A 25720-nucleotide genomic window follows, 5' to 3' on the forward strand; every position below is an offset into this window, starting at 1 on the left:
TTATTGTCTTCACATCACACGCACACTTTGTGTGTTTGCACTTCAGGGTTAAGCTCCCTCACAACTTCACTTAGTGCGCATCATTAGACCTGACACAGCATCGATCACCGGCTTTTCATCTCCCAGACGCTGCAGGAGGGCAGCCGCTGAAATCCCTTTTAATTACGGATGAATAGGATTATGTGGTCTGAGGATTTCACTCCCTCAAAACACACACACACACACACACACACACACACACACACACACACACACACACACACACACACACACACACACACACACACACACACACAAAGGCTGTCTCATACTGAGGTTAGAGTTAGACCAATATATCAGTATCAGGCCTTTCATTAAATATCAGGTACCAGTTGACCTTTCACCCCGTGGATGTTACTGTCTGATTGGTCTGTGGACCGTAAAATGTGGCAAGAAATGTTTACGTTCTTAGCACTTTATAATCTAAGTGCTCAATGATGTATTTTATAAATGATTTATCAATACTAAAGCCTAATGTATACTGTTGGTGCACTTTTTCTTTTGATTTGCACTGGGACAAAAAATGTGGGAAAGGCTAGCATTTCTCAATATACGATAATTTCCACATCAACAAAAAAAAGACCCACAATCTTAACGACAAAACAAAAGAAAAAGCTACAACACAGATACATCCTGGGATACAAGAAAAAACACTCTGGGTTGTTTGCATTTCTTTAAACCAATCACAATCGTCTTGGGTGGCGCTAAGCCTCAGACGCAGCGACGGTGGCTCTGCTAAATAGTCTCTGGAAATAAGTTGTTTTGGTGGAACTTTTGCACCCCGCAAAAGAAAAAGTTGCATACAATGTTAAATGAAGTCAACTGTTCACACACTACAGTAAAGTGAGCTGTTTTTTTAAAGATTATTTTGGGGCTTATAATTGACATGATAGCTTGAAGACAGGAAAGGGGAGAGAGAGAGAGAGAGAGAGAGAGAGAGGAGAGATGACACGCAGCAAAGGGCCACGGGGCGGATTCGAACCCAGCCTACATGGGGCGCCCACTCTACTGGGTGAGCCCCAACGTGAACTATTTAAATTAGCTGGATACAAGGTTAAACCTCATTGGCTCTTACCAGTGTATCTCCGTGTATCCCACCAATTGGTCCCAAAACGTCCCAGTTAGAGAGGAAATGCCGTAAACAGATTCTTTGTAAATCTTTACCATCATTCCCCGAAAGAACCGAGCAGGCCTGCCTTGTTGCGCCATCCAAACTTTCTTCAAAACTTGCAATTTTTCAGCGTGTAGCTCGAAGTTTGTTGTTGTATCCTGAAGCGAACAGAGTTTGAGAATGGCATCTCACAGGCAATTTTCCTGGAAATGTACTTCCAGGAATGTTGAGGCAGACTATATTTTTTTCTGACTCATCAGATGACTCAGCTGCACCTAAGTATCCACTACAGCACAAAGGCTATGACTAACACATGGATAAAAGCCTAGAACTCAGTTAAAAAAAAATCTCCAAACGTTAAATGTGCACGTTTTCCCTCAACAAACACCGAGTAGACAGCTCGTTGTCTGCGTGTGCATCATAACGATTAAACACACTTACCGGTGAATGTTCCCCATGAGTGGCCCAGACCAAAATCCAAACCCTCTCTGAAAAAAAGACAAATGAAATGAGTCCATTGTTTATTCTACTTCGGTGAATGGCTGAATGTTAAAGGTCATTGTTGGAAAATATGTGCAAAAGGCTCAAGGTTTCCTTTCTTCCCTTCTTCCAGTGTAATGTTATCACTAACAGGATATGATACACTCGAACGATTGTGGTTTCAGCGGTCTTAAGCTGAGTAGAAGTGCAAGTCATTGCCGAGCAAAAAGGAGCAGACTATGTAGTGGACAACTGATAGGCAAGGGGTAGGAGGCCACCAGAGAGAGCGCAGAGAATTTAACACAAAGCACTGTTAACTCCAGGGATCGAATGCATGTCACCAGGCTCTTACTGAAGCTGTCAGGAATTTGGGGTTGTTGACCTTCAGAAATCTTTATTAAATGTGTCCTATGTTGTCTAAGACTAATGGGAAAAACAGCTGAAATTGGTCCAGTATTAAGCAAGACCGCAAAACAAGCTGCAATGTAAGTTATTGGGAAATTGCACACCTCCCATTTCCGTCCACTAAAATCCTTTTTGTGTAACATAAAACAGCCCCAAAATCACCATTGCCAAACCCACCAGATTACATTTAAATAAACCGTAAGTTTATCATTGTAAAACACACTTCATTCAAAGTCGACAGAAACAAAATAAACCTACCAAAAGCTGTCTTGATTTGTCTTTCCACTGTTCCAACAATCACCACTCTAGTTTGGTTAAAAATAAACCCTTAATTCACCCATTTACATGTGGAAACATGCTGGCTTTATACACGCTAAAAGTACTGTTTATTTAAATGGAGTCTGGTGAGTTTGGCGATGGCCATTTCTGAGCTGTTTGTGGTTGAATAAAAATGAATTTTACTATTTAACAAAGTGTACTAAGTCTTTATGTTGTTGTTACTGTGAGATAAACAACTCAATGCAGCCATGTGGGAACCTGCCGCCTTGTGATTCTCAAGTTATATCACAGCTAAATGACACTGACACTGACACTGACTGATACTGTTCTATAAGCTCTGAAGAAGTTGACCTTTTGGATGCAATAGGTTTACTTTACAGCAACAAACAGATTACAAGCAGGATACATTTCTCCTGATAGGGAAAGGAACTCACAAAACAAGGTCTGCGGAACAGACAAGATAATATTACAAGATTAGTTTCAAAATTCATTCTTGACAGCAGCTGACAATCTCACCTCAAGGTCCATTAAAGGGTAACTATGGTATATTTCGAACTGCACTCTATTTTCCCATGCATTGGTGTTTAAGTGACTAATGTGAACAAAAGTCTTAAAAATTAGTTGAGCGAAAAACGCTGTAACCGGCAGCCATGAACCGGGCTGCAATGTAATCCTACAGGAGAAATGTTCACCCTCAATTTTGTCCACTAAAAGTTTGTTTGTTGCCGCTGACAGGCTCAGATTATTATTATAAGTGTCTGACAACATTATGGAAAGGGTTCACAGAGATAGACCTACTTGTTAAAATGTAAAATCCTTTTTGTTTAACCAGAAACAGTCCTGAAATCACCATCGCCAAACCCACCAGACTCCATGTAAATAATCAGGACTTTTAGCGTGTATATAGCCAGCATATTTCCACATGTAAATGGGTGAATTAAGGGTTTAATTCTACCAAACCAGAGTGGTGATTGTTGGAACAGTGGAAAGATGAACCAAGACGGCTTTTGATAGTTTTATTTCGTTTCTTTCGACTTTAATGAAGTGTGTTTTACGATGATGAAATTACTGTTTATTTAAATGGTTTCTGGTGGGTTTGGCGATAGCAATTTCTGGGCTGTTTAATGTTAAACAAAAATTATAATACTCTTAAACAGAAAGGTCTATCTCTGTAGGGATCCTTTCCATAATGTTGTCAGACACTTAGAATATTAATCTGAGCCTGTCAGTGGCAAAAAAAAAACTTTTAGTGGACGGAAAATGAAGGATCAACCTTAACCTTAACATTACATTGTAGCTTGTTTAGCTGACTGCTGACTGCAGTGGCTCAATACTGGACCAAATTCAAAGATTGTTGCTCCCATCAGTCACTTTTAGACACAAAAACATGGAAAAATAGCTAGCCTACAAAAACGGACAGTTCCAGAATGTTCTTTAACGCAGAATTAATTTAGCCCCTGCGCTCGTCACGTGTTGCAGTGTGACTCTGAGCCAATGGGAGAGCTTAATTGAAGGAACACGGGCCGTGACGCGGTACATTGTTTCGTCATGACGTAAACACGTGTGTACTTTTTTAGTTTCCAACTGGTTTTATTTATTTTTTTCCGCAATGCTTTACCGTGTGTGTGTGTGCGCCTGTGAGAGAGAAAGAGAGACAGTTTCGTTCGTTTGTGTGAGTGTGTGAGAGAGACAGTCAGGGGCGGTGAGGAGCTCCAGACCGGCGCAGAGAGGAGAGAGGGTTGTGCCCCGCCCCTCTCGGACACGTTGCCCAGGGAGAGGCTGCACGGGCTGCATGGGACTCCTGCACGCCCGCCCGCCCGCCTTCTATGGAACATACACGTTTTCGGCGTCCCGAAGCCTACCTTCCTGCGTCTGCTGGTTTCATGGTTTCACTCCATCAGCAGTGAGCTCGGCCCGTCAGCGCGTTCACACACGCACTGTCCGCCCGCTGCATGTCCCCAACGCACCGAGCCGGACGGGAAACACACGCGGTTCACTTCTGGTAAGTGTGACGGTCTGCTGCTCACACACGCGCCCTCTCGTCTGCGCCCAGTCCTCGCTACTCTCACCTGGATCCATTAGATCTCATCATTCGTTAGAGGTTGGTCCCGCGGAGCCGAGAGGCTGCAGTGCACACATTTAAAAGCCGGATTCCGGAGGTGATGTTTGCGGTTTCATAACCGCAGCTCTGCGCCGCGCCGAAAACACACACACAGGTCAGGTTCATATCTTCGTCCGCTCAGGGCTGTAATAACGATTATTTTCATTGTCGATTAATCTGTCGGTTATTTTCTGTGAATGGTTAAAAAAAAAAATGTCGATCAGTGTTTCCCAAAGTCCCACGATAACCGTCCTCAAATGTCTTGTTGTGTCCACAACGCAAAGATATCCATTTTACTGTCACAGAGGAGAGAAGACACTAGAACAATATTCACTTTATTAACAAGCTGGAATTTTTACTCTTCCTCCTTTTTTTTTTTTTTTAAAACGACTCAACCCTTTTCATTGATTATTAAAACAGTTGGCGATTAATTTAATAGTTGAGGACTAATCGATTAATCTTTGCAGCTGTAGTGTCCTCTGCTGGTTAAGTTTCCGCAGGTTTTTTATTTTAATTTTTTTTAATCAATTTTAAATGTTTTACATGTTTTAAATGTACTCTGGTATGATGTGTTTTCTTGGTATAAATCTGTATTTACGTGTTGCTTCTAGAAAATAAATGTGTGGCTCTACACGATGGACCTTGTCACTTGTTTCAGCAGCGTACCCGCATGTGAACTGAAACAGGTCCATGTGTTTGGTTGTGTTTAATTACATAATGTTTGACGAGCTGCCCGTTTGGAAGAGGCAGGGGTGTTACATCTACTGGCCTGTATGTTCAGTCATCCCAGGGAGCTGTGCTGTATTGTCTGCAAGATTCAGGCTTCATACATATATACACTCAGTATACATACTGGTTATACTGGGAATTTAAACAAACCGCAGCAGTTTAGACCAGAGCTGCAGCTAGGATTTAAAAAAAATACTGTCGACTTTGAATTAAGTGTATTTTACGATGCTAAAATGACTGTTTAGCGTCTGGTGGATTTAGCCACCCAATTTCGTGGATATTTTTATGTTGAAAAAAGGATCTTACTCTTTAACAGAAAGGTCGACCTCCTTAGAAATCCTTTCCATAATGTTGTCAGACACTTAGAATATTAATCTGAGTCTGTCAGCGGCAAAACAAGCAGTTTTGTGAAGGTAAATACAAGCTGGACAATTGCCCTGTTAACTTACATAGTAGCTTGTTTTGCTGCTGCCGACTGCAGCGATCTCTCTTAATACTGGACCAATGTCAAATATTGTTGTTCCCATCAGTCACTTGAAAAACATAGGAAAAGAGGGTTGAAAAAAACGGTAGTTACCCTTTTAAGCCATTTTTTTAGCCAACAATTAACGGTTACAACTAAGCTACTTAAATGTGAATATTTGCTGGTTTTCTCATCCTTCTATCATAGTAAACTGAACATTTTTGGGATTTTGGGCTGTAGGTTGGATGAAAAAAAGAAAAGGCTTTTGAGGACGTTAACTTTGGTTTTGGGGAATTGTGATGGACGTTTTTCCCTATTTTCTGATATTTTATAGACCAAAAGATTAATCCATTGAGCGAGAAAAGAACCAAATAGATCATTGCCAGATTAATCCATAATGGAAATAATAGTAAACTCTAATCTAAATGCTGCTTCTAAATGTTTTCCCCCCACTTTGCTTGGATTGTAATTCTCCTGGAGAAATACTGAATACATACATTTTACATTTTGTATTTATATTTCCTGCTACTGACAACTACTATTTTCATTACCTGTCAGCCTGTTCAGTTTAGAAAATGATGCCTTTCTCAGAGCTCAAGGTGACCTCTTTAAACCCACTGTATAAAAGTGAGTTATTTAATTTAAAAAAAAGGATAATTTTGAAGCATTTCACAAGATCAACTATTTTGATTCATCGGTTATGCCATATATTCGCTGCTTTGTAGACAAAAATATTTTCTTCTTAATCTTTCAGCGCTATTTTATGCCTAAGAGCAGTCACATTTAAAGATCTAGAGATCAGCCAAACAAACATGAGGTATGATTTGTGTGTAAACTCCTCACATTATTAAAAACCCAACATTCCCAGAAAGGGTACAGACGACATGACTAGGGGTGTCACGATTCTCCAAATCCTCGATTACATTACATTTTCGATTCTAAGGTCACGGTTCGATTCAATTCTCGATTTTTACATTTATTTATTTTTAAAGCACAGGTTGCTATGACATTTTTAGACTAGACTTTTATGCAATATAATATCTGACCTTTGTTCGCAATGTACCACACTACATTGTCAAATTTAAAACATTTACTAACAACGTAATGTAACAATAACTTAACCTGCCATCTAGTTTCTCTTTTGTAACTGCAGTCTTCTTCACAGAAGGTGACATTCAAGCCATGTCCATAGTCTTCTCTGAACAATTAAGTGTCTTACCAAAGCGTTTTCCGAACAGTTGAACGTATACCACACAGATTGACTGCCATGTTAGTCGTGCTGCCACTGGAACATTATGGTACACGCACGTAGCGGAGCTTGCAAACCGTGGCTTTTTTTGTCGACAACGCCAACGTTGTCAACATAACTCGCTGGGAATCCAAAATACTTCCACACCGGCGACTTCAGTGAAAGAGGAGGGGGGCTCAAGTTCTGTCCATGGGTCTCCTGCATCTGCAGTTGCCATGCTGTCTTTTGACTGGCTGTAGTTAAATTAGAGGAGGTTGACTGACTCGCAGCACTTCAACACTAGCGTTGACGAACTGACGGAAGAGCCGGTTAATTAATTGGAGTAGTGTCACTGAACCGGGAGAATGAACCGACTCGCTCTACATTAATGCTGCCATCAGACTGTGACTGGCCCCCAGCCGGGCCCTCGTCGGAAATAAAGACACTTGCCGCTTGGGGGACACACCGCAAAGAAAAACGTTTGGCGCACATTGAAAATATATCGTGGGACTAGGGCTGGGCGATATGGAGAAAATCAAATATCACAATATTTTTGACCAAATGCCTCGATATCGATACCGCAACGATATTGTAGTGACTCGCAGCACTTCAACAATAGCGTTGACGAATTGACGGAAGAGCCGGTTAATTAATTCGAGAAGTGTCACTGAACCGGGAGAATGAACCGACTCGCTCCTGTTTTGTTTTTTTACCTCGTTCGTGCCGGCAGCGCTTCGCTCAAGCTGAGCGCGATCGGTGTACGCTCCGTTGTGCGTAGCTGGTCTTCTTTTCCTAGGGAATCTGTCTTAAAGTTTTTTTAAATTCTCAATTTTGTCCATGATTCTGTTATCGTAGAAACTACTGGGCTCTACATTAATGCTGCCATCAGACTGTGACTGGCCCCCAGCCGGGCCCTAGTCGGAAATAAAGACACTTGGCGCTTGGGGGACACACCGCAAAGAAAAACGTTTGGCGCACATTGAAAATATATCGTGGGACTAGGGCTGGGCGATATGGAGAAAATCAAATATCACAATATTTTTGACCAAATACCTCCATCGATATTGTAGGGTTGACTTTTGGTGCTTTCACAAAATATTTACACAATGAGATTTTTAATAAATAATCATCAGTAATGTGGATATAATGACTAAGCGAAGGCAAATAATAGAACAGTTAAAACAGTCTCGTAAGTTCAGAAAAGTACATCACTTTACTGTAACGCAGCCTTTAAAACCAGGAAAAGACAACAACTTATGCCATATCCCGATATTACGATATCCAAAATCTAAGACGATATCTAGTCTCATATCACGATATCGATATAATATCGATATATTGCCCAGCTCTACGTTTGACACCATGTGTGTTTGTGTGCCCGGCAGGTCCGTGATGCTCTCTGCTGGCTGAGAGTCCAGCTCCCAACATGTCGACCTCTGACTCGGATTACTCCATTGACTGGCTCGCCAGCGATGAGGATGACTACGACAGCCCAAAGAGATTAAGTCCTCAGCGTGCAGAGGAGATGCCATTGCCGCCGTCATCCACCTCATCCTTAAGAGAGTCTCCTAAAACCTGCTCCCACTCCCAGCAGAGGAGGAGGAGGGACTACTGTGACCGTAAAGATGAAGGCCGCTGTGGGGTCGCTGCCGACTCTCCAGCGGTCACTCCGGTTCAGGGATTCACGTCTGTTTGTGAGCAGCTTTCTGTGGAGTCCACGCCTCCGTCGACCAGGAAAAGAGCACACAGCGCTGGTTCAGACGGACTCTGTGAAAAGACTCAGCCAGACGCTGGAAATGAACTATTTTCGCAGAAGGTGAGATGTTATTCGAAAAACAGTTTGACTAATGTCTTTTAGGAGTGGGGGGGGGGAGGGGAACCGATACAGCATAGTATTGCGACATTTTCTTCTTTTTTCTTTGCCCTCAGCGAAATTGTTGAATGGCATTGAAGGGATTTAGGAATGGTAACTAGCAGAAGGTGAGGGCAAAGCCTGACACGTGCCGGATGTCAGGCTTTATCCTGGAAATGTACTTCCGTTGCACCAGACTACTCTTCGCCTGCAGTATACCGCCGAAGGCCACAAGCTGCTGCCTGCCTCGCCGTTGGCAAAAATTCATTCTTGGAAGTCGTAGCAGAAATGTAAGAAGCACAGGGAAGGTCGAGGGAGAAAGTGGATGCACCCTAAAAAAGTAACCACAGCTCGAGATGAGTGAGTAGCTGCACGGAGGCTTCCCACGCCGGCCCTCTGATATCAAACGGTGTAAGAGGATCTGATGGCGCCCGGGTTTCATGGTTTGCTGGTGCTGCTGGGTCTCGTGTATCTATGAAGGCGCCACACAGCTGCACGCAGCCCGGCGAGCCACGTGTGAAGCTGTCGATTGCGATCAGTTTCTCCGTCAGCTTCTATCAGCTGTTAATGGCCACCTCTCGTTGAAGTGCCTGTGGGGGCATTAACCTTCAGTGTTAACACCGGACTAATGGCATCAAACGGGGGCGCTCGTTAATGGGTTATCATCAGTCACTTAGCCGTAAATCAGTAAGCCCTTTTTGAAAATTTAAGAAATTCAGATAAGCTGTAAATCATGTGCAGCAATACACACTGTTAGACACACACACACACACACACACCTACAAATACAATATTAATGATGCACTTTTATGATTTGTTCAAGCAAACGAGGAAAGCAATAAGCAGTGCAAGTAGCTATTACAAAGCATTTAGTCTGGATCAACGGAAGTACATTTCCAGGAGCACTTAACTGGCTGCAGCACTGATGGCATGGATGCTAACTCACTTATCTGTTCCACACAGTGCGTGGAGCTGCGCTGCTACATCCAGCCTCTGTCGGCCATCCTGCGGGGCCTACGAGCAGGCAGGTACTCTGAACGTAAGTGTCTAATCCCGGCTTTCCCAATCCCTTCCTGTAGCGCTCTGCAGGTTCCTTAATGGACACGTTCTGTGCTGATCACTCTGCTAAAGATAAACGCATCGTGACGAAGGTTGATGCAAGAGGGTGGGGTGATTATAAAAAGCATTTCACTGGATGTTCTCCTGAATCAGACCCAGACAGCATGTGGGATATTTTACTGCCGTGTGGGGAAGTCGGTCAGTCCAACACTTAGTTAATGTTACTGTATGACTTTGGTGTTTTAAAGGGTTAGGAACTAACAAAACTAACACACCAACCGATGGAGGCAGCGGTAGAGCAGCAACTCCCGTGTTCAAATGTTTTTATCAGAGGAGTCCGGTGGCTTTGAAGAGAGCAGAGAGAACGGCCTCAGTAGGCCTGTAACAATTCCAAATGTTTCTGTACAGTCAATTGTCTCAGAAGTAATTGTGATATTTGGGATTTAGTCAAATTTAAAAATATTAATTGATGGGCGCAACTGGGTAGCTCACTTGGCAGAGCATGCGCCCCATATACAGAGGCTCAGTCACTCGTCGCAGCGGTCGCGGGTTCAATTCCAACCTGCCGCCCTTTGCTGCATGTCATTAAATGTCTCTCCCCTTTCATGCCTAAAAACTGTCCTATCAAAAAATTATCTTTTTTATATATATATATATATATATATATATATATATATTTAAACAAATTAAAGTTAGGGTTACTAAGGCTTACCTACTGCACCTTTAAACAAAGAAACGGTGATTACTTAAAATATATTACGATTAGACAATTATTAAATAATTGTTACAGCCTAGGCTTCAGTTGACTATGGAGAAGGAGCTCATCCAACCACACTTCAAAAGATCCAAACTATCCCTTCAACAAAGAGATATAAGAGTGGCATCAATCTTCTTCTCTAACTCTCAACAAGAAAGCAAAAAAAGGGTGTTTCCTGTGCCAAATGTATGTGCTGAATGCTGCTAAATATACCTCTGTTTCCTGCATTATTATTACTATATATGTCATAATTATAAAAAAATCTAATTAAGATAAAACATTCCTTAGAAAACAATTTGAGAGTCATACAAAGCTTCTGATGCTAAAAGACATTATCTTTTGATTCAAAGAATATTCTTCTCTCACTTAATACATGTTCATTTAGACCTAATTAAAACTGAACGTCCACGATAAAAGAACTGGGGGAGGCAGAAGACTGAATATCACAGCTGCAGAACAAACAAACAAGAAAAGGTTCAAAGGCCTCACGGGTCATTTAACATCCTTTTTAAACTAAAAGTGCCTCAGAGATGAAAGCGCGGATCAAAGACGCTCTGTTGTGCTCATAATTTCGGTGAGATATGAGCTTCAGATGGAGTGCTGTTTGCACTCCTTCCTAGTATGAGAGCGATAAAGTTTAGAAATAGATTCTGGCAACGAAACTCTTTTCTTGTGTGAGGTTTGAGATGATCAGTGGTGGAAGAAGTATTCAGATCCTTTACTTCAGTAAAGCTACTAATATCACACTGTGGAAATACTCTGTTACAAGTAAAAAGTATCTAAGTATCATCAGGAAAATGTACTTAAAGTATTAAAAGTAAAGTACTCTATGCTCGATTATTTAAGGGGTGGAGTTGAAACGTGTCACAAGCTTATTTCACAGATAAGAGGAAACTTTTATATTTTCATTCAATGGTGTTTAACAGTTTTTTTACCGGGGTTTTTTGACGTAAAATAAAACCACACTTTAGAGCGCCGCTTACTGCAACACAAGTAACCGCAAGTTAGGGCTTTTTACAAGAAATTCTTCATAGGGAATCCCAAAGTATAGAATGAAATATTACACTGACTCACTTACACTTTAATGTTTCCAGATGTATGATATCAGGACGATGAGCTGACAGAACTGACAAGTTGAACGTTGTCCAATTAGAACGGACCCACCGCGGTGACATTTTTGTTCATTCCGTTCATTTAGTAGTTGACTCATAAGAAAGCGAACTTTTTGACAGTAAACTACATCAACACAACAGTATGTGGAGTGAAACTGGACAGGCCCAATAACCTCTGAATAGTTCTACTTGTTGTTAAATTGCAATGTGAGCGGCAGCCAACAGGGGGTGCATTATGTCGGGAGGATCATTGAAAAGGCAACCGCGTCGCGAGTTATAGTAGTTTAGGAGCTTCATGGAGAAGCTAAAGTTAATGTTAGCTTCCCTACAGCTGTCAGTTAGCTTTGACTTGATATATTACCTTCTAATAGCTGTATTCTCAGTAACATGTCAATCTGCAAGAAACAGGTTGCTTTTAAATCACTAAAATAGTAGTGACAGCACCACCGTTAGCATCGTGGCTAACACTATTGTTACGTAGTTTATGAGAAATCGTTTCGGCTATGGTTTCTAACATGATGTCATTGTGCTAACCGAGCACCGTTAGCCTTTACAACAGAGCCGTTTCAATACACTTGTTAGATAATGTTACATTACAGAGTTCTCTGTTGATTTGTGTTTGTCGCTGTGTGCTCGTGGTGGAATATAATGTAAACGGAGAGCGGCGTGCCAGAAATGCAATGCGCCGTGACGTAGATCCACTTCAAGGCCAGGCTGATGTTGGAAGTCCCTCTAGTGGACAGAACGTGTAACAACAACCACATGTTTATAGTGGCATTGACAATGCATACGCCTGAGTAGTGTAGAACATATTAATAACAGGCTGCATTTGAGTATTAAATATTAGACTATTCTTTGAATATTATAGTATTATAGAGGAAGTACGGTGGTTGCTACGGAAAACAAAACTTGCACATGTTAAATTTGGAACCGATGATCGGATTCAAAACTGAATTTTCCAAATGATTCCAATTTTTAAAAAAACGATTCCAAGCTGGAACCGGTTCTCGATGGCCAATCAAAAGTAACTAAAGCTGTCAGATGAATGTAGTGGAGTAAAAAGTACAATATTTCTCTCTGAGTAGAAGTAGAAAGTGTCATGAAAAGAAAAGACTCAGGTAAAGTACAAGTACCTCAACATTTGGACTTTAAAGTGATGGTTCGGAGTAATTTCACCCTAGGGTGCTTTGCACCATGACCTCGAGCCAAACACCCCCCCAGAAGCTTTTTTCACCTGGGTTGAACATTGGGAGAGTTAGCGTAGAACAAAAATATTTATTAATTTAATGATTAAATAAGGTAATGTCTCCAAACTTACCTCAATTATTACTTGTCTCCTGCTAGTTATATTACAGCACTTACTTAAAAAAAAAAAGTGAAATTAAAAAATATTTTTGTTGCATCTCTTTTCGGTGTTGTAATTTGTAGACGGCCCTAAGCACTCGTCTCACAGCAGCAACAACAACAGCAGAGAGCAGAAGCCAGCAGGCAAGTGTTATTTACATAAACTTCTGGTGTACTTACAAACTTTCCAATCCATCGTTTTATGAGTACATAACCTATTTGTACTAGTGTAGACGTTTGGTATCATTTCGGGCATTATTAGTGGGGTCATTTAAGAGATACAAACGTGGGTCCATTAGCCCCTGCGCTAAGCTATTCAGCTGATAACGCTACTCTACGCTAACTCTCCCAATGTTCGACCCAGGTGAAAAAAGCTTCTGGTGGGGGTGTTTGGCTCCAGGTCATGGTGCAAAGGACCCTAGGGTGAATTACTCCGAACCATCACTTTAAGTACAGTACTGGAGTAAATATACTTAGTTACATTCCACCGTTGGAGATGATGCACTCAGACCACAATTTAGTCCGTATCCCATGAGGGATCATCGTCATAAGACATTTTCTCAGGTGAAATATTCATCTGAATCTGTAACAAACTATAATCCAATCATCATGTTATTGATATATTTTCTAATACTAAATCAAACCACTGCAGTATCAAGTCATAAACCAGACTAAGTGTCTACAGCCTCACTGTTGACAGATTTCTCTTTTTTTTTTTTTTTCTCGCTGCAGGTCTCAGCAGTTTCCAGGAGAGCGTCGCAACGGACCGCATTCAGAGAATTATGGGGGTCCTTCAGAATCCAAACACGGGGTAAATACCTTTTTAGAAATACTTCAACCTGCTTCACTGTCTGCAGCATAAACAGCACGCTAGAACAGTCTGTCCTGGAGAAAGAAACAGTGTCCACATGTCTGCAGTTAGAAGCTTCAGAGGGCTGATTGGTTCCAGTCAGGATCGTTTCGGAGATGAAATGGTTTTGTAGGGCTGTAGTCTATATCCACGACGTTTCACGTCCAGGATTGCTCCGTTGCCGGCAGGAAATTCTGCCGGATGTCCGTCCCCTTCCTCTTTCTCTGTGTTGGCGTTCTAACCTCCGGTGGATTTGTGAGGACTATGGTTAACTGCTCCTCAGATCTCTGCAGGGTAAATCCAGACAGCTAGCTAGACTATCTGTCCAATCTGAGTTTTCTGTTGCACGACTAAAACAACTTCTGAACAACAACGTTATCACATATTGCATATTTTCCTCCTATTGTGCAGCCCTATGTAGGGTTTTTTCAATCTTGCTCGTGTGACGAGATATGTATTTTTTTTTAATCGAGGGAGGAAAATCTGTTTATAAAAATACCCGTGTACGTGTGGACTAGGCCTGAATGTTAAATAAAAAAAAATAAAACTGTATTTTAGTTTAAAATGTTTGAATTATTATAGTATTGGTTGTGAGTTCACAGAATGAATCAACCTGTAGAACGAAATAAAACATGAATGTGAAAGAATGCCGAGGCAGAAATGTGTTTAACGAGCTGCGACCGTAAATAACCGTTTTTAATGTTACCGGTGTCGAAAAGACACTTCCCACACAGACTCATTTCTCTTTCCCTGCGTCGTGTATTCCTCCTGGACTTTGTTCGACCTCCAGTAACTTCACAGACGTGAAGAATTACTCCGAATACTTCAAACAGGCCGAACGCACAAACGTCAGGGAGCTCGTTTCCAGCTGGCCGCCGTCGGTGCAGTCTTTGATGCCGAGACGGTTGTTTGACAATCCCAGGAAAACATGTGAAGCTCATTTCAAACTGTGATTTACAGCGCAATCCCCATCTGCACGACTCTATCAGGACCGGACAGACGCACTGCACCCACGTGCTTCTCCGTGCAGATTAAAACAAACAGGGAGAGTTATTTGGTAGTAAACAGAAGCGGCAGTGAACATCAAACAGTATCTGTAAAAGAGCAAAATGAAATTGGAATTTATTCTTCAACCATTCACACTTTTATTTATTTTTTTTTTTATTTTATATATATATATATATATATATATATATATATATATATATATATAATATATATATATATATATATATATATATAATATATATATATATTAATATATATATATATATATATATATATTTATTTTTTATATATATAAATATATATATAAAAATAAATAAATGAAAGTGTGAATGGTTGAAGAATAAATTCCAATTTCATTTTGCTCTTTTTACAGATATATATATATATTAGGGGTGGCACGGTTCACAAAACCCACGGTTCTGTACGGTTCTTGCTATTTTTATTATTTTTTTTTTTCTTTAACACTCTATACTTCAGCATATGATATATAGCTAAAATTAGCATATTGAATGCATATTGCACAATACATGCACACAGTGGCAGTTCTATCTATTGTTTTATTTCCGCTGTCATCATAGGTAACATGAAATCCCAAATGTTCCCACACACCATCCTCCAACCCCGGGCAGCCTTCCTTTTCTCCCCCACTTGCCATTTCTACACGTGACGTGACCTGCAGCACGCCACACTCTGCTTGAGGAGCGCTCGGCGCCTCTCAAAATCTGACAAAAATCTTTATCAATCCAAAAAAACTGACAGATTCAGCAACTGTATGGCCTATTTCTCGCTTAAAATGTTTTCATTGAACCATTTTCGTAAAATACGAGATCGTATTCAGAACGAGACGCCATTAGAGTTCGTCCAATCGGCTGCCATGTGTTGCGTTCAGCCCGCTCGTCATTCCCGGTAAGTGTTTTAACATATGTGTCGAAAGTGGGCACTATGGCAGTAAGTGGTTAGTGACCATTAACGGTGTACTGACAGACGCTCTGAACCGAGACAAGCGAACCGAACGGTTCGGATGTTTTTTCATGAACCGTACCACCCCTTAGATTACCCCTTGATTGATGGATTTAATGATAACTTTCATTGTTGATTTTCTCCATAAGTTGTTTGGTCTCTAAAATGTCAGAAAATGGTGAAAAACGTTGATCAGTGTTTCCCAAAAAGCCCAAAATGATGTCCTCAAATGTCTTGTTTTGTCCTCAACTCAAAGATATTCAGTTTACTGTCCCAGAGGAGAGAAGACACTATGTTCACATTTAAGAAGCTGACATCAGTTTTACTTTTTTTTTCTTCATAAAAAATAATGACTCGATCCGATTAATCGACTATCAAAATAGTTGACTAATGAAATAGTAGACAACTAATTGTTAATCACACCAAGTCTTTTTTTTTCTTCCAGTTGTGATTTTTGTCTCAAGATACGCATCAGGTTTTTTCCATTAAAAAGATTTCTTCAACAACTATCAGCCATTAGTCCTTTATCGCTCCTTTCTCCCAGCTCCTCCTAATAGCTTTTTTTTTTTTTACTTTCTACTACGTATTTCAACCAAATATCTGTCAGTTCCCATCACACTTCCTTCAGAAAAATGACAGCCAGACCTTTTAAGTAAAGGGTCTGAATACTTTCCACCGCTGCTCTCTTTATAGTCTCGACACGATGAAGTCAACTGTTTGCTTTAACATCATCATACTGAACATGGTCGCAGTAAATCTACCGTGTTGTGTGTGCTGTGAAATGATCATCTATGTTTGAACGGAGCTGGACCACACGGGGAGCGCTGCAGCGTAGGTGGCTCCCAATCTGTCCTGTGTGTGTCTGGCTGTCTGTCTGTTTTTTATACTGAAAAACTTAACAAACCTCTGAGCACATCTCTGGTAAACTCAAAATATCTAAACTGGTGCTTTTGCATGATTACACATCTGTCGAATCAACTAATTAAACTAACTTAAATCAACTAATCGATCACTCGATCGATTACAAACTCACGTGTGTGTGATTCGACTAAGAATGTCTTTAATCGAGGACAGCCCTGTTTATTTCCACATCCAGCAGTAACGGAACAAAACAAGACATTTTAGGATGTCCTCGTGGGCTTTAGAAAACACTGACCATCATTTTTCTGAGATTTTATAGACCAAACAACCAATCCGTTAACCTGTTCAAATCCACCTCTTTTGCTTGATTTTTGTCTATTTCCCTTTCCCAAAGGGAAACGCTTATAACAGAAGAACTGGAAGGCCAACATGCATATATGAGGCTTCATTTGAAACCTAAATTCCTCTAGTTTCTGAAAATGTGCTCGATTAGCATGTGATTAAAACACAACATACACTACAGCAGTTCAAACATGGTTCAAAATAGTTATTTTGGTGTGGCCGGTTGGCTCAGTGGGGGGAGCTGGCGCACATATGCAGAGGTTTGGTCCTTGACGCAGAAGGTCCAGGGTTCGAATCCGACCTGTGACGGTTTTCCTGCACGTCTTCCCCCCCTCCCCCTCTCTCTCCCCCTTTCATGTTTTAGCTTTTCTATATAATAAAGGCAGAAATGCCACAAAAAAAACAACTAAAAACTAAAACCTACTTTGTGCCACACTATGCAGAACACAACACATACCTTCTACACCTTGTCAACAAGACCTCTATACGGTTTCAGAACTCTAGTGACCACATGTTGCTAAATGCTTTTACTCACTTCTATGCTATCAAAAGAACATAATAAAAGACTTAACATGACTTACAAAACCTTTTTACATTCATTCAAACACTGTTGAACATATTTTTCTCATATATCACATGTATGTGCCTGCTGGCTGTATCTGGCTATGTCTGTATGTGTGGCGGTGGGCGGGGCCTGGGCGGCCGCTCTGAGGCTTACTGCTCTATTTATAGCCTGTGAATGGAACGAGGCCCTTCTCCTGCTGCCGTGTGTGTGTGGTCGGTCACATTTCTCATGTGGACCTGAACATGCTCTGCTTGTCCGCCTCCGTACGCATCATGTGACGCCCGTACGTGGCCGTCAGATAGCATCAGCATCTCATGTGGACCTGAACATGCTGGGAGAGGAATGCAGATACGCTCCGATCAGTCGGCCATATTTCCCCTCCCCTCCCCTCCTCTCTTTCTCTCTCTCTCTCTCTTTCTCTCTCTCTCTCTCCCCTCGCAGGCTTTTTTATTATTTATTCAGTCTTTGTGCCGTTTCATGTTGTTCAACCAATCAGATGAAGCCACAGCAGCCTATGCGTTGGCAGAGGCTTTATGGGTCTTATGTAATGGCCATTGGCGAGACATCCGTAAGCCATCTGAGCTGCAGGGCGGCTCTGACTCTGTAATCTGCATCTGAAAACTCCTCAAATGTCCCATTCAGGCTGAAGGAAGTTCACATGTCAGCACTCTGTAACTAAGTACATTTACTCAAGTACCTGTACTTTACTTGATTGTTTCCATTTTATACTATTTGATACTTCTACATCAGTGGATTTCAAGATGAAATCTTGTACGTGTTACTCCACTACATTTATCTGACCCCTTTAGTTACTTTTACATTAGTCTCGCTTTGCCAGACCATCCACACGCTGCGGAGCAGAGGAGGGTCTGTCTAGTCCACACAGCATCCCGGGATGGGAGAAAAACCTGCTCTGGTTTATTGGCATTTCGTTAAATCAATCACAATCGTCATGGCCGTTGCTAAACGCTGCATGGAGCCGCTGTAAAATAGTTGTGCGAGAGAAAAACTCCGATTGGACAGATAGTCTAGCTAGCTGTCTGGATTTACCCTGCAGAGATCTGAGGAGAAGTTAACCATAGTCCTCACAACTCCACCGGAGGTTAGAACGCCAACACAGAGACAGAGGAAGGGGACGGGACATCTGGCTGAAAAGAGTGAAATCCGGCGGAGCAATCCCAGATGTGGAACGTCAAGGATATAGACATTTTTACATTAAAGCTTTAGTGCGTAACGTTTTGATATTAAATGGTGGTGGTGATGGCGCAGTGGATATGACTCATACCTTTGGTGTGGGAGATCTGGGTTCAATTCCCTCTGTGATACATCAACCAACATGTGCCTGAGCAAGGCACTTAACCCCTAGTTGCCCCAGAGGCGTGTGACTGCTGACATATATAGCAATTGTAAGTCGCTTTGGATAAAAGCGTCAGCTACATGACATGTAAAGTAAAGTAACGACTGTCCGTTACATTCAAGCCATTGCCAAATGAGTTGCTACAAAGCTAACTACAACTTCAAGCAGTTATGACGGGGTCCAAGCCTCCCGGCGCCAGTCGCCCCCGATGACCCGGGAAGCGCGCGAAAGCAGGACCCAAAGCGTGGCTGTAGGGAGGCAAACGTCGGGAAATATCAATGGCGTGAGCCGCAAGGTCTGCGGTACGTTGCAAATATCCCATTAACATTGATTGAGTAAAAGGGCCGAACCTGGTCTACGTTGATTATAGCGCCCCTAATGGCCGATCTTCGCCAAATTTGGTACAGAGCCTCAAAGCAGCATGCCGAACAAGCATCACAAGTTCCGCGTTTATTGCAATTACTACGGCAGAGAAATTGCAATCGAAAGTGTCCCATTTGCATGCATTGTTATCTGCCAAAACGCATAAACATTGATTATAGCGCCATCTAATGGCAGATTTTCGCCAAATTTGGTACATATCATTGTAGTGGGACGTTGAACAATAATCTGACAATAGCAATAGCATTTACTGCGGCAGAGATATTGCCATTGCAAACTTCCCATTTAAATGCATTGAGTTATTTGCCAAAACGCGTCTACGTTCATTATAGCGCCCCCTAACTGCTCATTTTCACCAAATTTGGTACAGAGGCTCGGAGTGGGATGTCTAACAACAATACCAAGTTTTGCTCTGATACCTATTCATTTGGCTGAGATATGATAAAGTTTCAGGTTGATAGCATTAATTTTGGCCGAGATATGGCAAAGTTTGTGTTTTCGTAGCTAGCTACATAAATTTGGTCATGCGTAATTTGTGCAAATTAATTTGATAACTTTTTGTCAGGTCGGTCTGGAGATGCTACCAACCAAGTTTTGTGCAGATCGGTTGCACGGTCTAGAATGAGTTAGAAAAAGTAGGTTTACGATAAATCACGATTTTTCGCACATAAAAATCTAGGCGGAAATGGGTGTGGCCTATATCACGAGATTCAGCTGAATTTGGATGTGTATTTTTAATGTGCGATGTACGGTTTGGGAGTTATAGAGCCAAACGCGCATCTCTGCTATAGCGCCACCTAGTGGTGTACATTTTTTTTGGTCCGAGGTCCGTGCAGGGATCTGGACCAGTCCTGAAAACGGCACCCTCCCAACATGTACGGTTTAGGCTGTAGCATCTGTTTTACGCGGAGAAAAATAATAATAATCCTTAGGATTACAATAGGGTTCCACAGCCCTGCTGTGCGAACGGCGTAGCTTTGCTACTGCCGGTTCTTCCAGACTCGGGCTTGGACCAGACTCGGGCATGGACCCCTAATTAAGACTATCACCTCCACAACTCTCTCTGTATCTCTCAGTAGGACTATGTTCAGAAGATTGTGGCGTCCGGTGACTTTCCCGCGCAGAAACTCGTGTGAAGATAATGACCTCTTCTGGAGAGTCCATCATGTTTTTTAATCCTCAGTGTCCTCCTTGGCTACTAGCAGCTGCGTGAATCTCCTTAACATGTCATTTTAATCGGTCACTGAGAGCTTATTGGATAGTTTTGGTCTTTTGTGTGTTGTATTAGCTACTTATCCATAGTCCGTGTATAGGAATAATGGAGTAAATTAAGCAGCATTCAGCGCTAACCTTTAGCATAGAAAGTTTTCAAAAAGCAGTTTTCAAATTTGAATTTAGGACAAAGTCCATCAAATCAGGTCCCTTTGTCCAGAGTTTCCCTTTCACACGTGTAGCACACAACTACAGGAGATTGTCTGTGTCAGCCACCTTCTCACTCACTGGAAATCCTCCGTCTGGTTTAGGCGAAGGGTGGCGCCTGGGTGGAGCGTGCGGGAGGTAGGAGGGATTACACAGCGGTCACTGAGTCGGTTCGTAATCCGGTCATAAACAACAGAGTCTGTTGCCGTTCTTGAATTTGTCGATTGACGATTTCGGCTGCGATGCTTATAGACACAAGTTCCAGAATCCTGTCGTCTCTCCAGTTCGACATTTTCGTTGCAGTCTGTGTGTATATCGCCCTCCTTCTTTACCCACAGATGTTGTAAGAACTGTTTTCTTCCAGTTTTTCACCAGCCACATGAAATGTCATCAACCCGGCCACTCCCTCACACTTTCAGCTCAGTCGGACATTACAGACTTCATGCTTGCGAGCTGGCAGGGTAAAGACTATCTGATGTCTAGTTCAACTGATTCGGACATTTGTGTTCTCACATTAGCTCCGCCAGCTAGCGTCTAGAATAGATAAGTTCAGGGTTGCAGTACATTGTGTGAAAAGGGGCTTTTGCTGGTAGCATTTCTTGGCGTGTTACCTCCACGTGTAGATCAGTGGAATAATGTTCAACTAATGGCAGTGTGTTCTTGTGCATCTGGGTACTTTCTACAACCCTTTTTTTTCTCTGTCTGTCTCTCTTCTAGTGGACGTTTCCTCAGCATTATACTGAAGATAGAAGAAATGCTTCAGAGTTGGTTCCCTCACATCAGACCAGTCCTGACGCGGACAGACGACTGCACTCCGGCTAAGAAGCAAAGGGTAAAGATGTTTAAAATAATACAACCGCACGGATCAATCCATCAATCTACTAGTGAAGAAGCAACAATTCTGATAAGCGATTTACCATTTCAGCTATAGTTTAACGGTGCTCATTATGCTCATTTTCAGGTTCATAATTGTATTTAGAGGTTAGGCTGCAGCTCCTCTTTTCACCCTGTGTGTTGAGCTCTCTGTTTTAGCTACAGAGTGAGACATCTCACTTCTGTTACATCTTTGTTGGGAGTCACACATGCTCAGTAGCTAGGTAAGGACTACTAGCCAGTCAGAAGCAGAGTATGAGGGCGTGCCACGCTAGCAGCTAGGCGAGCATTGTAACGTGTGTTACAAAGTGACACACGTTCGTCACGGAAGCGTTTGTTCGTTTGGAGCAGTTTGTGAACAGTGTTTTCTGTTGGAGATGGTAAGTCCCTTTGGGGGGGACTTTGGGCTTTTTCACTTTGTAAACCTATAACGTGCACAAAAAAGATATATAACACAATAAAGGAAAGAGAAAAAGCTCTGTAAGCAATTCACAGCTTCTTAAAGGGCAAGCACTTTTAGTGGACGGAAATTGTAAGTGCGCAATTGCCCATTAACGTTCCATTGCAGCTAGTTGCTAGTAGCCAAGGAGGACACGGAGGATTAAAAAACATGATGGGCTCTTCTGAAGAGGTCATTATTTTCACTAGAGTTTCTGCGCGGGAAAGTCACCGGACGCCACAATCTTCTGAACATAGTCCTACTGAGAGATACAGAGAGAGTTGTGTGGAGCTGATAGTCTTAATTAGCTTTGTAGCAACTCATTTGGCAATGGCGTTTATTAATATAAAAAAGTTGCGCACTAAAGCTTTAACGCAATGACATGATGTGACTATTTTGATCATGGGTTTGATACACTTTGTTATAAAACATCTAAAAGCTAAAATCCAATCAGATGGGGACGAATTCTTGTCACACGGGAGTCCGTTGTCTAATTTTTCAGTTTAAGTGTCCTTGATGTGAAAAATAACTGGAAACCACTGGCCAAATAAATGCAACATGTGGTACAGTAAAAGGAATCTTAAAACGATAGGATTGGAAAGCGCTGACTCGGACATGTCTCGTATTATTCGTAAAATTTATTGTATGTGCATTTCTTTTTTGCCAGCGTTTTACTTGGATTGTCTGTAAGTATGATAATAAAATGAAAGCTATTATTTTGTTCTGTCTCCTCGGCAGCAGCTTCATGCCTCCCCTCCTCCATCCTCTCCGGCGTCGCTCTGCTCCTCAGACTCCTCCCCCCACCTCAAGCGTCTCCACGCGTCGGCCACCTGCTCCCTGAAGACGCCTGAACCGCCGCTCGGCCAGCGCGCCGCCTCCGCGCCCCGTCTGCCCGCGCGCTGCAGCCACAGCCAGAGCCAGGAGGTGACCCAGGACAACGCCGTCTCCTCCAGCACCGACTCGCACCCGGGGCCCCGGCGCCGCCCGGGTGCCGGCGCCCGCCTCAGCCGGGGGGCGCCGCCCTTCAAGATCAGCTCGCCGTGTCTGGAACGACTCCTGCGGGCGCAGGAGAGCATCGTCGCTCCCAGGACTGTGGCAGATGGAGGCTGGCTGTCTTGAGAGAGAGAGAGCGAGAGATTCATGTGCTGTGGTGAAAATCAGAGGCTGACCCGGGTGAGACAGGATCTCATCGTGGTTTCCACAGACGATTCAAGGCCTTAAAAAAAGCATGTTTCAAAGTCTTCTACATCTTTTTTTTTATTTATTTTTTTATCTACAGCTGATGTGCAGTTTGCTCGGACGTCAGGAACTCCAGCGGAAAGAGTCCGACGTGACAGGGCCTGTTAAATGGGTTTCGTGCTTCTTGCGGTCGGGGGCGTGCAGACGACCCGTCTGGTCGTTCATACTGACGTCAGAAGCGGCTGCTCCCAGAACGCACTTCTTCTGTCAGTCTCTTTTTTTTTTTTTTTTCATTTAAGATTTTTTTTGGGGCAATTTTAGGCCTTTATTGACAGGACAGCTGAAGAAATGAAAGGGGAGAGAGGGATGACATGCAGTAAAGGGCCGCAGGGTGGAGTCGAACCCAGGCCGGATGCGTCGAGGAGCGAAACTCCACACATGGGCGCCCGCTCCACCAACTGAGCCATCCGGGCGCCCGTTGTCACAAGATCTTGGCGATGATCGGCGCTCCGACCCTCCACGCCCAGTGGCCACGTGGCCCCGACCGCGCTGCCCGCAAGAAGCATGAAACCCGTTTTAGAAAGTTGACTTTTAGGACTCTTCAAAGACAGCCGTCTGTGTGAGGACACACTGGAGCTCTGTGTTTTAGTTTTCACTAATATTTGAGGTTTTTTTTAAATCTTCTGATGAGTTTGTCGGAACAATGTCGGCAGATTGTTACTGAGTGAACAAATGAAGCAGGAATCCTGAGCTCTGGGGGTTCTTCTGAAAACATGGATCGAAATATTAATGAAGGCGCATTACATCTGGAGACTTGGGATTTTGAATACTTTGTTACCTTGTTTGATCTGCTTCTCTTTAGGTTTTTAATGATTCCTCTACCTCATGCTGCTGATACCATCAGCACACCACCACTGTTGGGTAAAAACACCAAAACTTTACAGGAGTTGAGAAAAGCAGCCTTCCTTCTCGATATACTTTCCAATATTGAAATATCAAGTGGCACAATTTACCCAAAGTCAGTTTCTGATTATAATTAGCTTGAAATCCTCAGAAGGCTTTTAAAAAGGTTTGATCAGCTCAAGCAGTTGGTAATGTTTCTCGATCCACGGAGAACGATTGGATCTCTCAACACCCAAAACTTTGATCGGTGAAGAGCTCTTCGTTTTTATTTATCCATCAGTTTTTTGTCTTTCACGCCTCGCATGTTCAGAGAGTTTCAGGCTGGTAAACAGTAAATGTATTTGGTCATGGTACCTGTAAACATTAAAATCTTAAAAAGGAACACGCGGACTTATTGGGACTTTGTCTTATTCCCCGTATCCCCCAGAGGTAGAGAAGTCCATACAGACCCTTCTCATCTCCGTGCGTGTCCTAACTCTGTCTGACGCCCCCACCGCTAGCCTAGCTTAGCACAGATCTATATAGAAGAACTATAATCTCAGAAAGCCGAAGCACTGCTACTCTCTGCTACTTGGGCAGAGTGATTTGCTCGCAGCACCTGAGAAGGCCCGTGGTGAGGAGCAGAGAGTAGCAGTGCTTCGCCTTCTGAGAATATAGTTCCCAGTATGTATACGGTTAGAAGATGGCTGTGTGTCATGTGACCTTGTTATTTGTACATGCTGTGACTATACAAATCACAACATGGAAATAGGAACATGGTGGCGTTATTTTGTCACTTATTGGGAGCAGTAGGCTAGATGGAGCCGGTTACCTCCAGGATCTGTGCTAAGCTAGGCTAAATGGAGCCAGTTACCTCCAGGATCTGTGCTAAGCTAGGCTAGATGGAGCCGGCTACCTCCAGGATCTGGGCTAAGCTAGGCTAGATGGAGCCGGTTACCTCCAGGATCTGTGCTAAGCTAGGCTAGATGGAGCCGGTTACCTCCAGGATCTGTGCTAAGCTAGGCTAGTTGGAGCTAACTCTCGGGGATAACTCTGGGGGATACGGGGAATAAGACAAAGTCCCAATAAGTCACCGTGTTCCTTTAACACGGTTGTGAAACAGAACAATCACAGGGACCCCAGAGGAAATTTAGAAACCTCTTCTGGCACAATTTAGAAGATGGTTCGGATTTTTTGAAAGTTAAGAACAATACTCGCGTGTAGTTCGAGAGTTATTAGTTGCTGTGATCTTTAATTTCTCTCCATACAAGCTGTAAAGAGAACACAATCCTCGGTCTTTGCACAAATGAATAAGTTCGCCTTCAGGCTCAGTACGGGGGGGATCATACACGGTCGCCTCCTGTGTAGACTGACTAAATCTGTGTAGCTGTTACTTCAAATGACATTTTCTTTAAAGTGACAGCTCTAACAGCAGCCAATAAGTCTTTCAAAGTAAATATTGTATAAAGATGAAAAAAAAAAAAAAAATCTCTTCTAACAGCTCTTGCCAACATGAGCAGATAGTTTGAACACACTTAAGACGTGTAGTGTTTTCCTTTATGTACATATTTTTTTTTTTTCACTTTAGTTACTCCCTAAAAAAAGATAGCCTTTGTCATATTTTGTACTTCTGAAATAAACGTGA

At 42.5% G+C, this 25720-nt stretch overlaps 1 protein-coding gene across 4 annotated transcripts; it reads left to right on the top strand.

Annotated features, from left to right (window-relative positions):
- Positions 1–3920: 3920 nt before the first annotated feature.
- LOC120556326 (circadian-associated transcriptional repressor-like) lies at positions 3921–24478 on the top strand. 4 transcript variants are annotated; one of them, XM_039795850.1, is made up of 7 exons: positions 3921–4316; positions 8221–8651; positions 9651–9726; positions 13044–13103; positions 13692–13770; positions 21420–21534; positions 22756–24478. In XM_039795850.1, exons 2-7 carry the CDS (start codon positions 8262–8264, stop codon positions 23131–23133), a joined length of 1098 nt encoding a protein of 365 aa, XP_039651784.1. In that variant the 5' UTR covers positions 3921–4316; positions 8221–8261; the 3' UTR covers positions 23134–24478. The 4 variants fall into 4 exon arrangements, with proteins under 4 accessions (XP_039651784.1, XP_039651782.1, XP_039651785.1 ...); XM_039795848.1 differs by having other exon boundaries at positions 3927–4316; positions 22753–24478; XM_039795849.1 differs by lacking the exon at positions 3921–4316 and adding an exon at positions 4396–4530 and having other exon boundaries at positions 22753–24478.
- The last annotated feature ends 1242 nt before the right edge of the window (positions 24479–25720 follow it).

Source organism: Perca fluviatilis, chromosome 3 (assembly GCF_010015445.1).
Source record: "Perca fluviatilis chromosome 3, GENO_Pfluv_1.0, whole genome shotgun sequence".
Taxonomy (NCBI): Eukaryota; Metazoa; Chordata; class Actinopteri; order Perciformes; family Percidae; genus Perca; species Perca fluviatilis.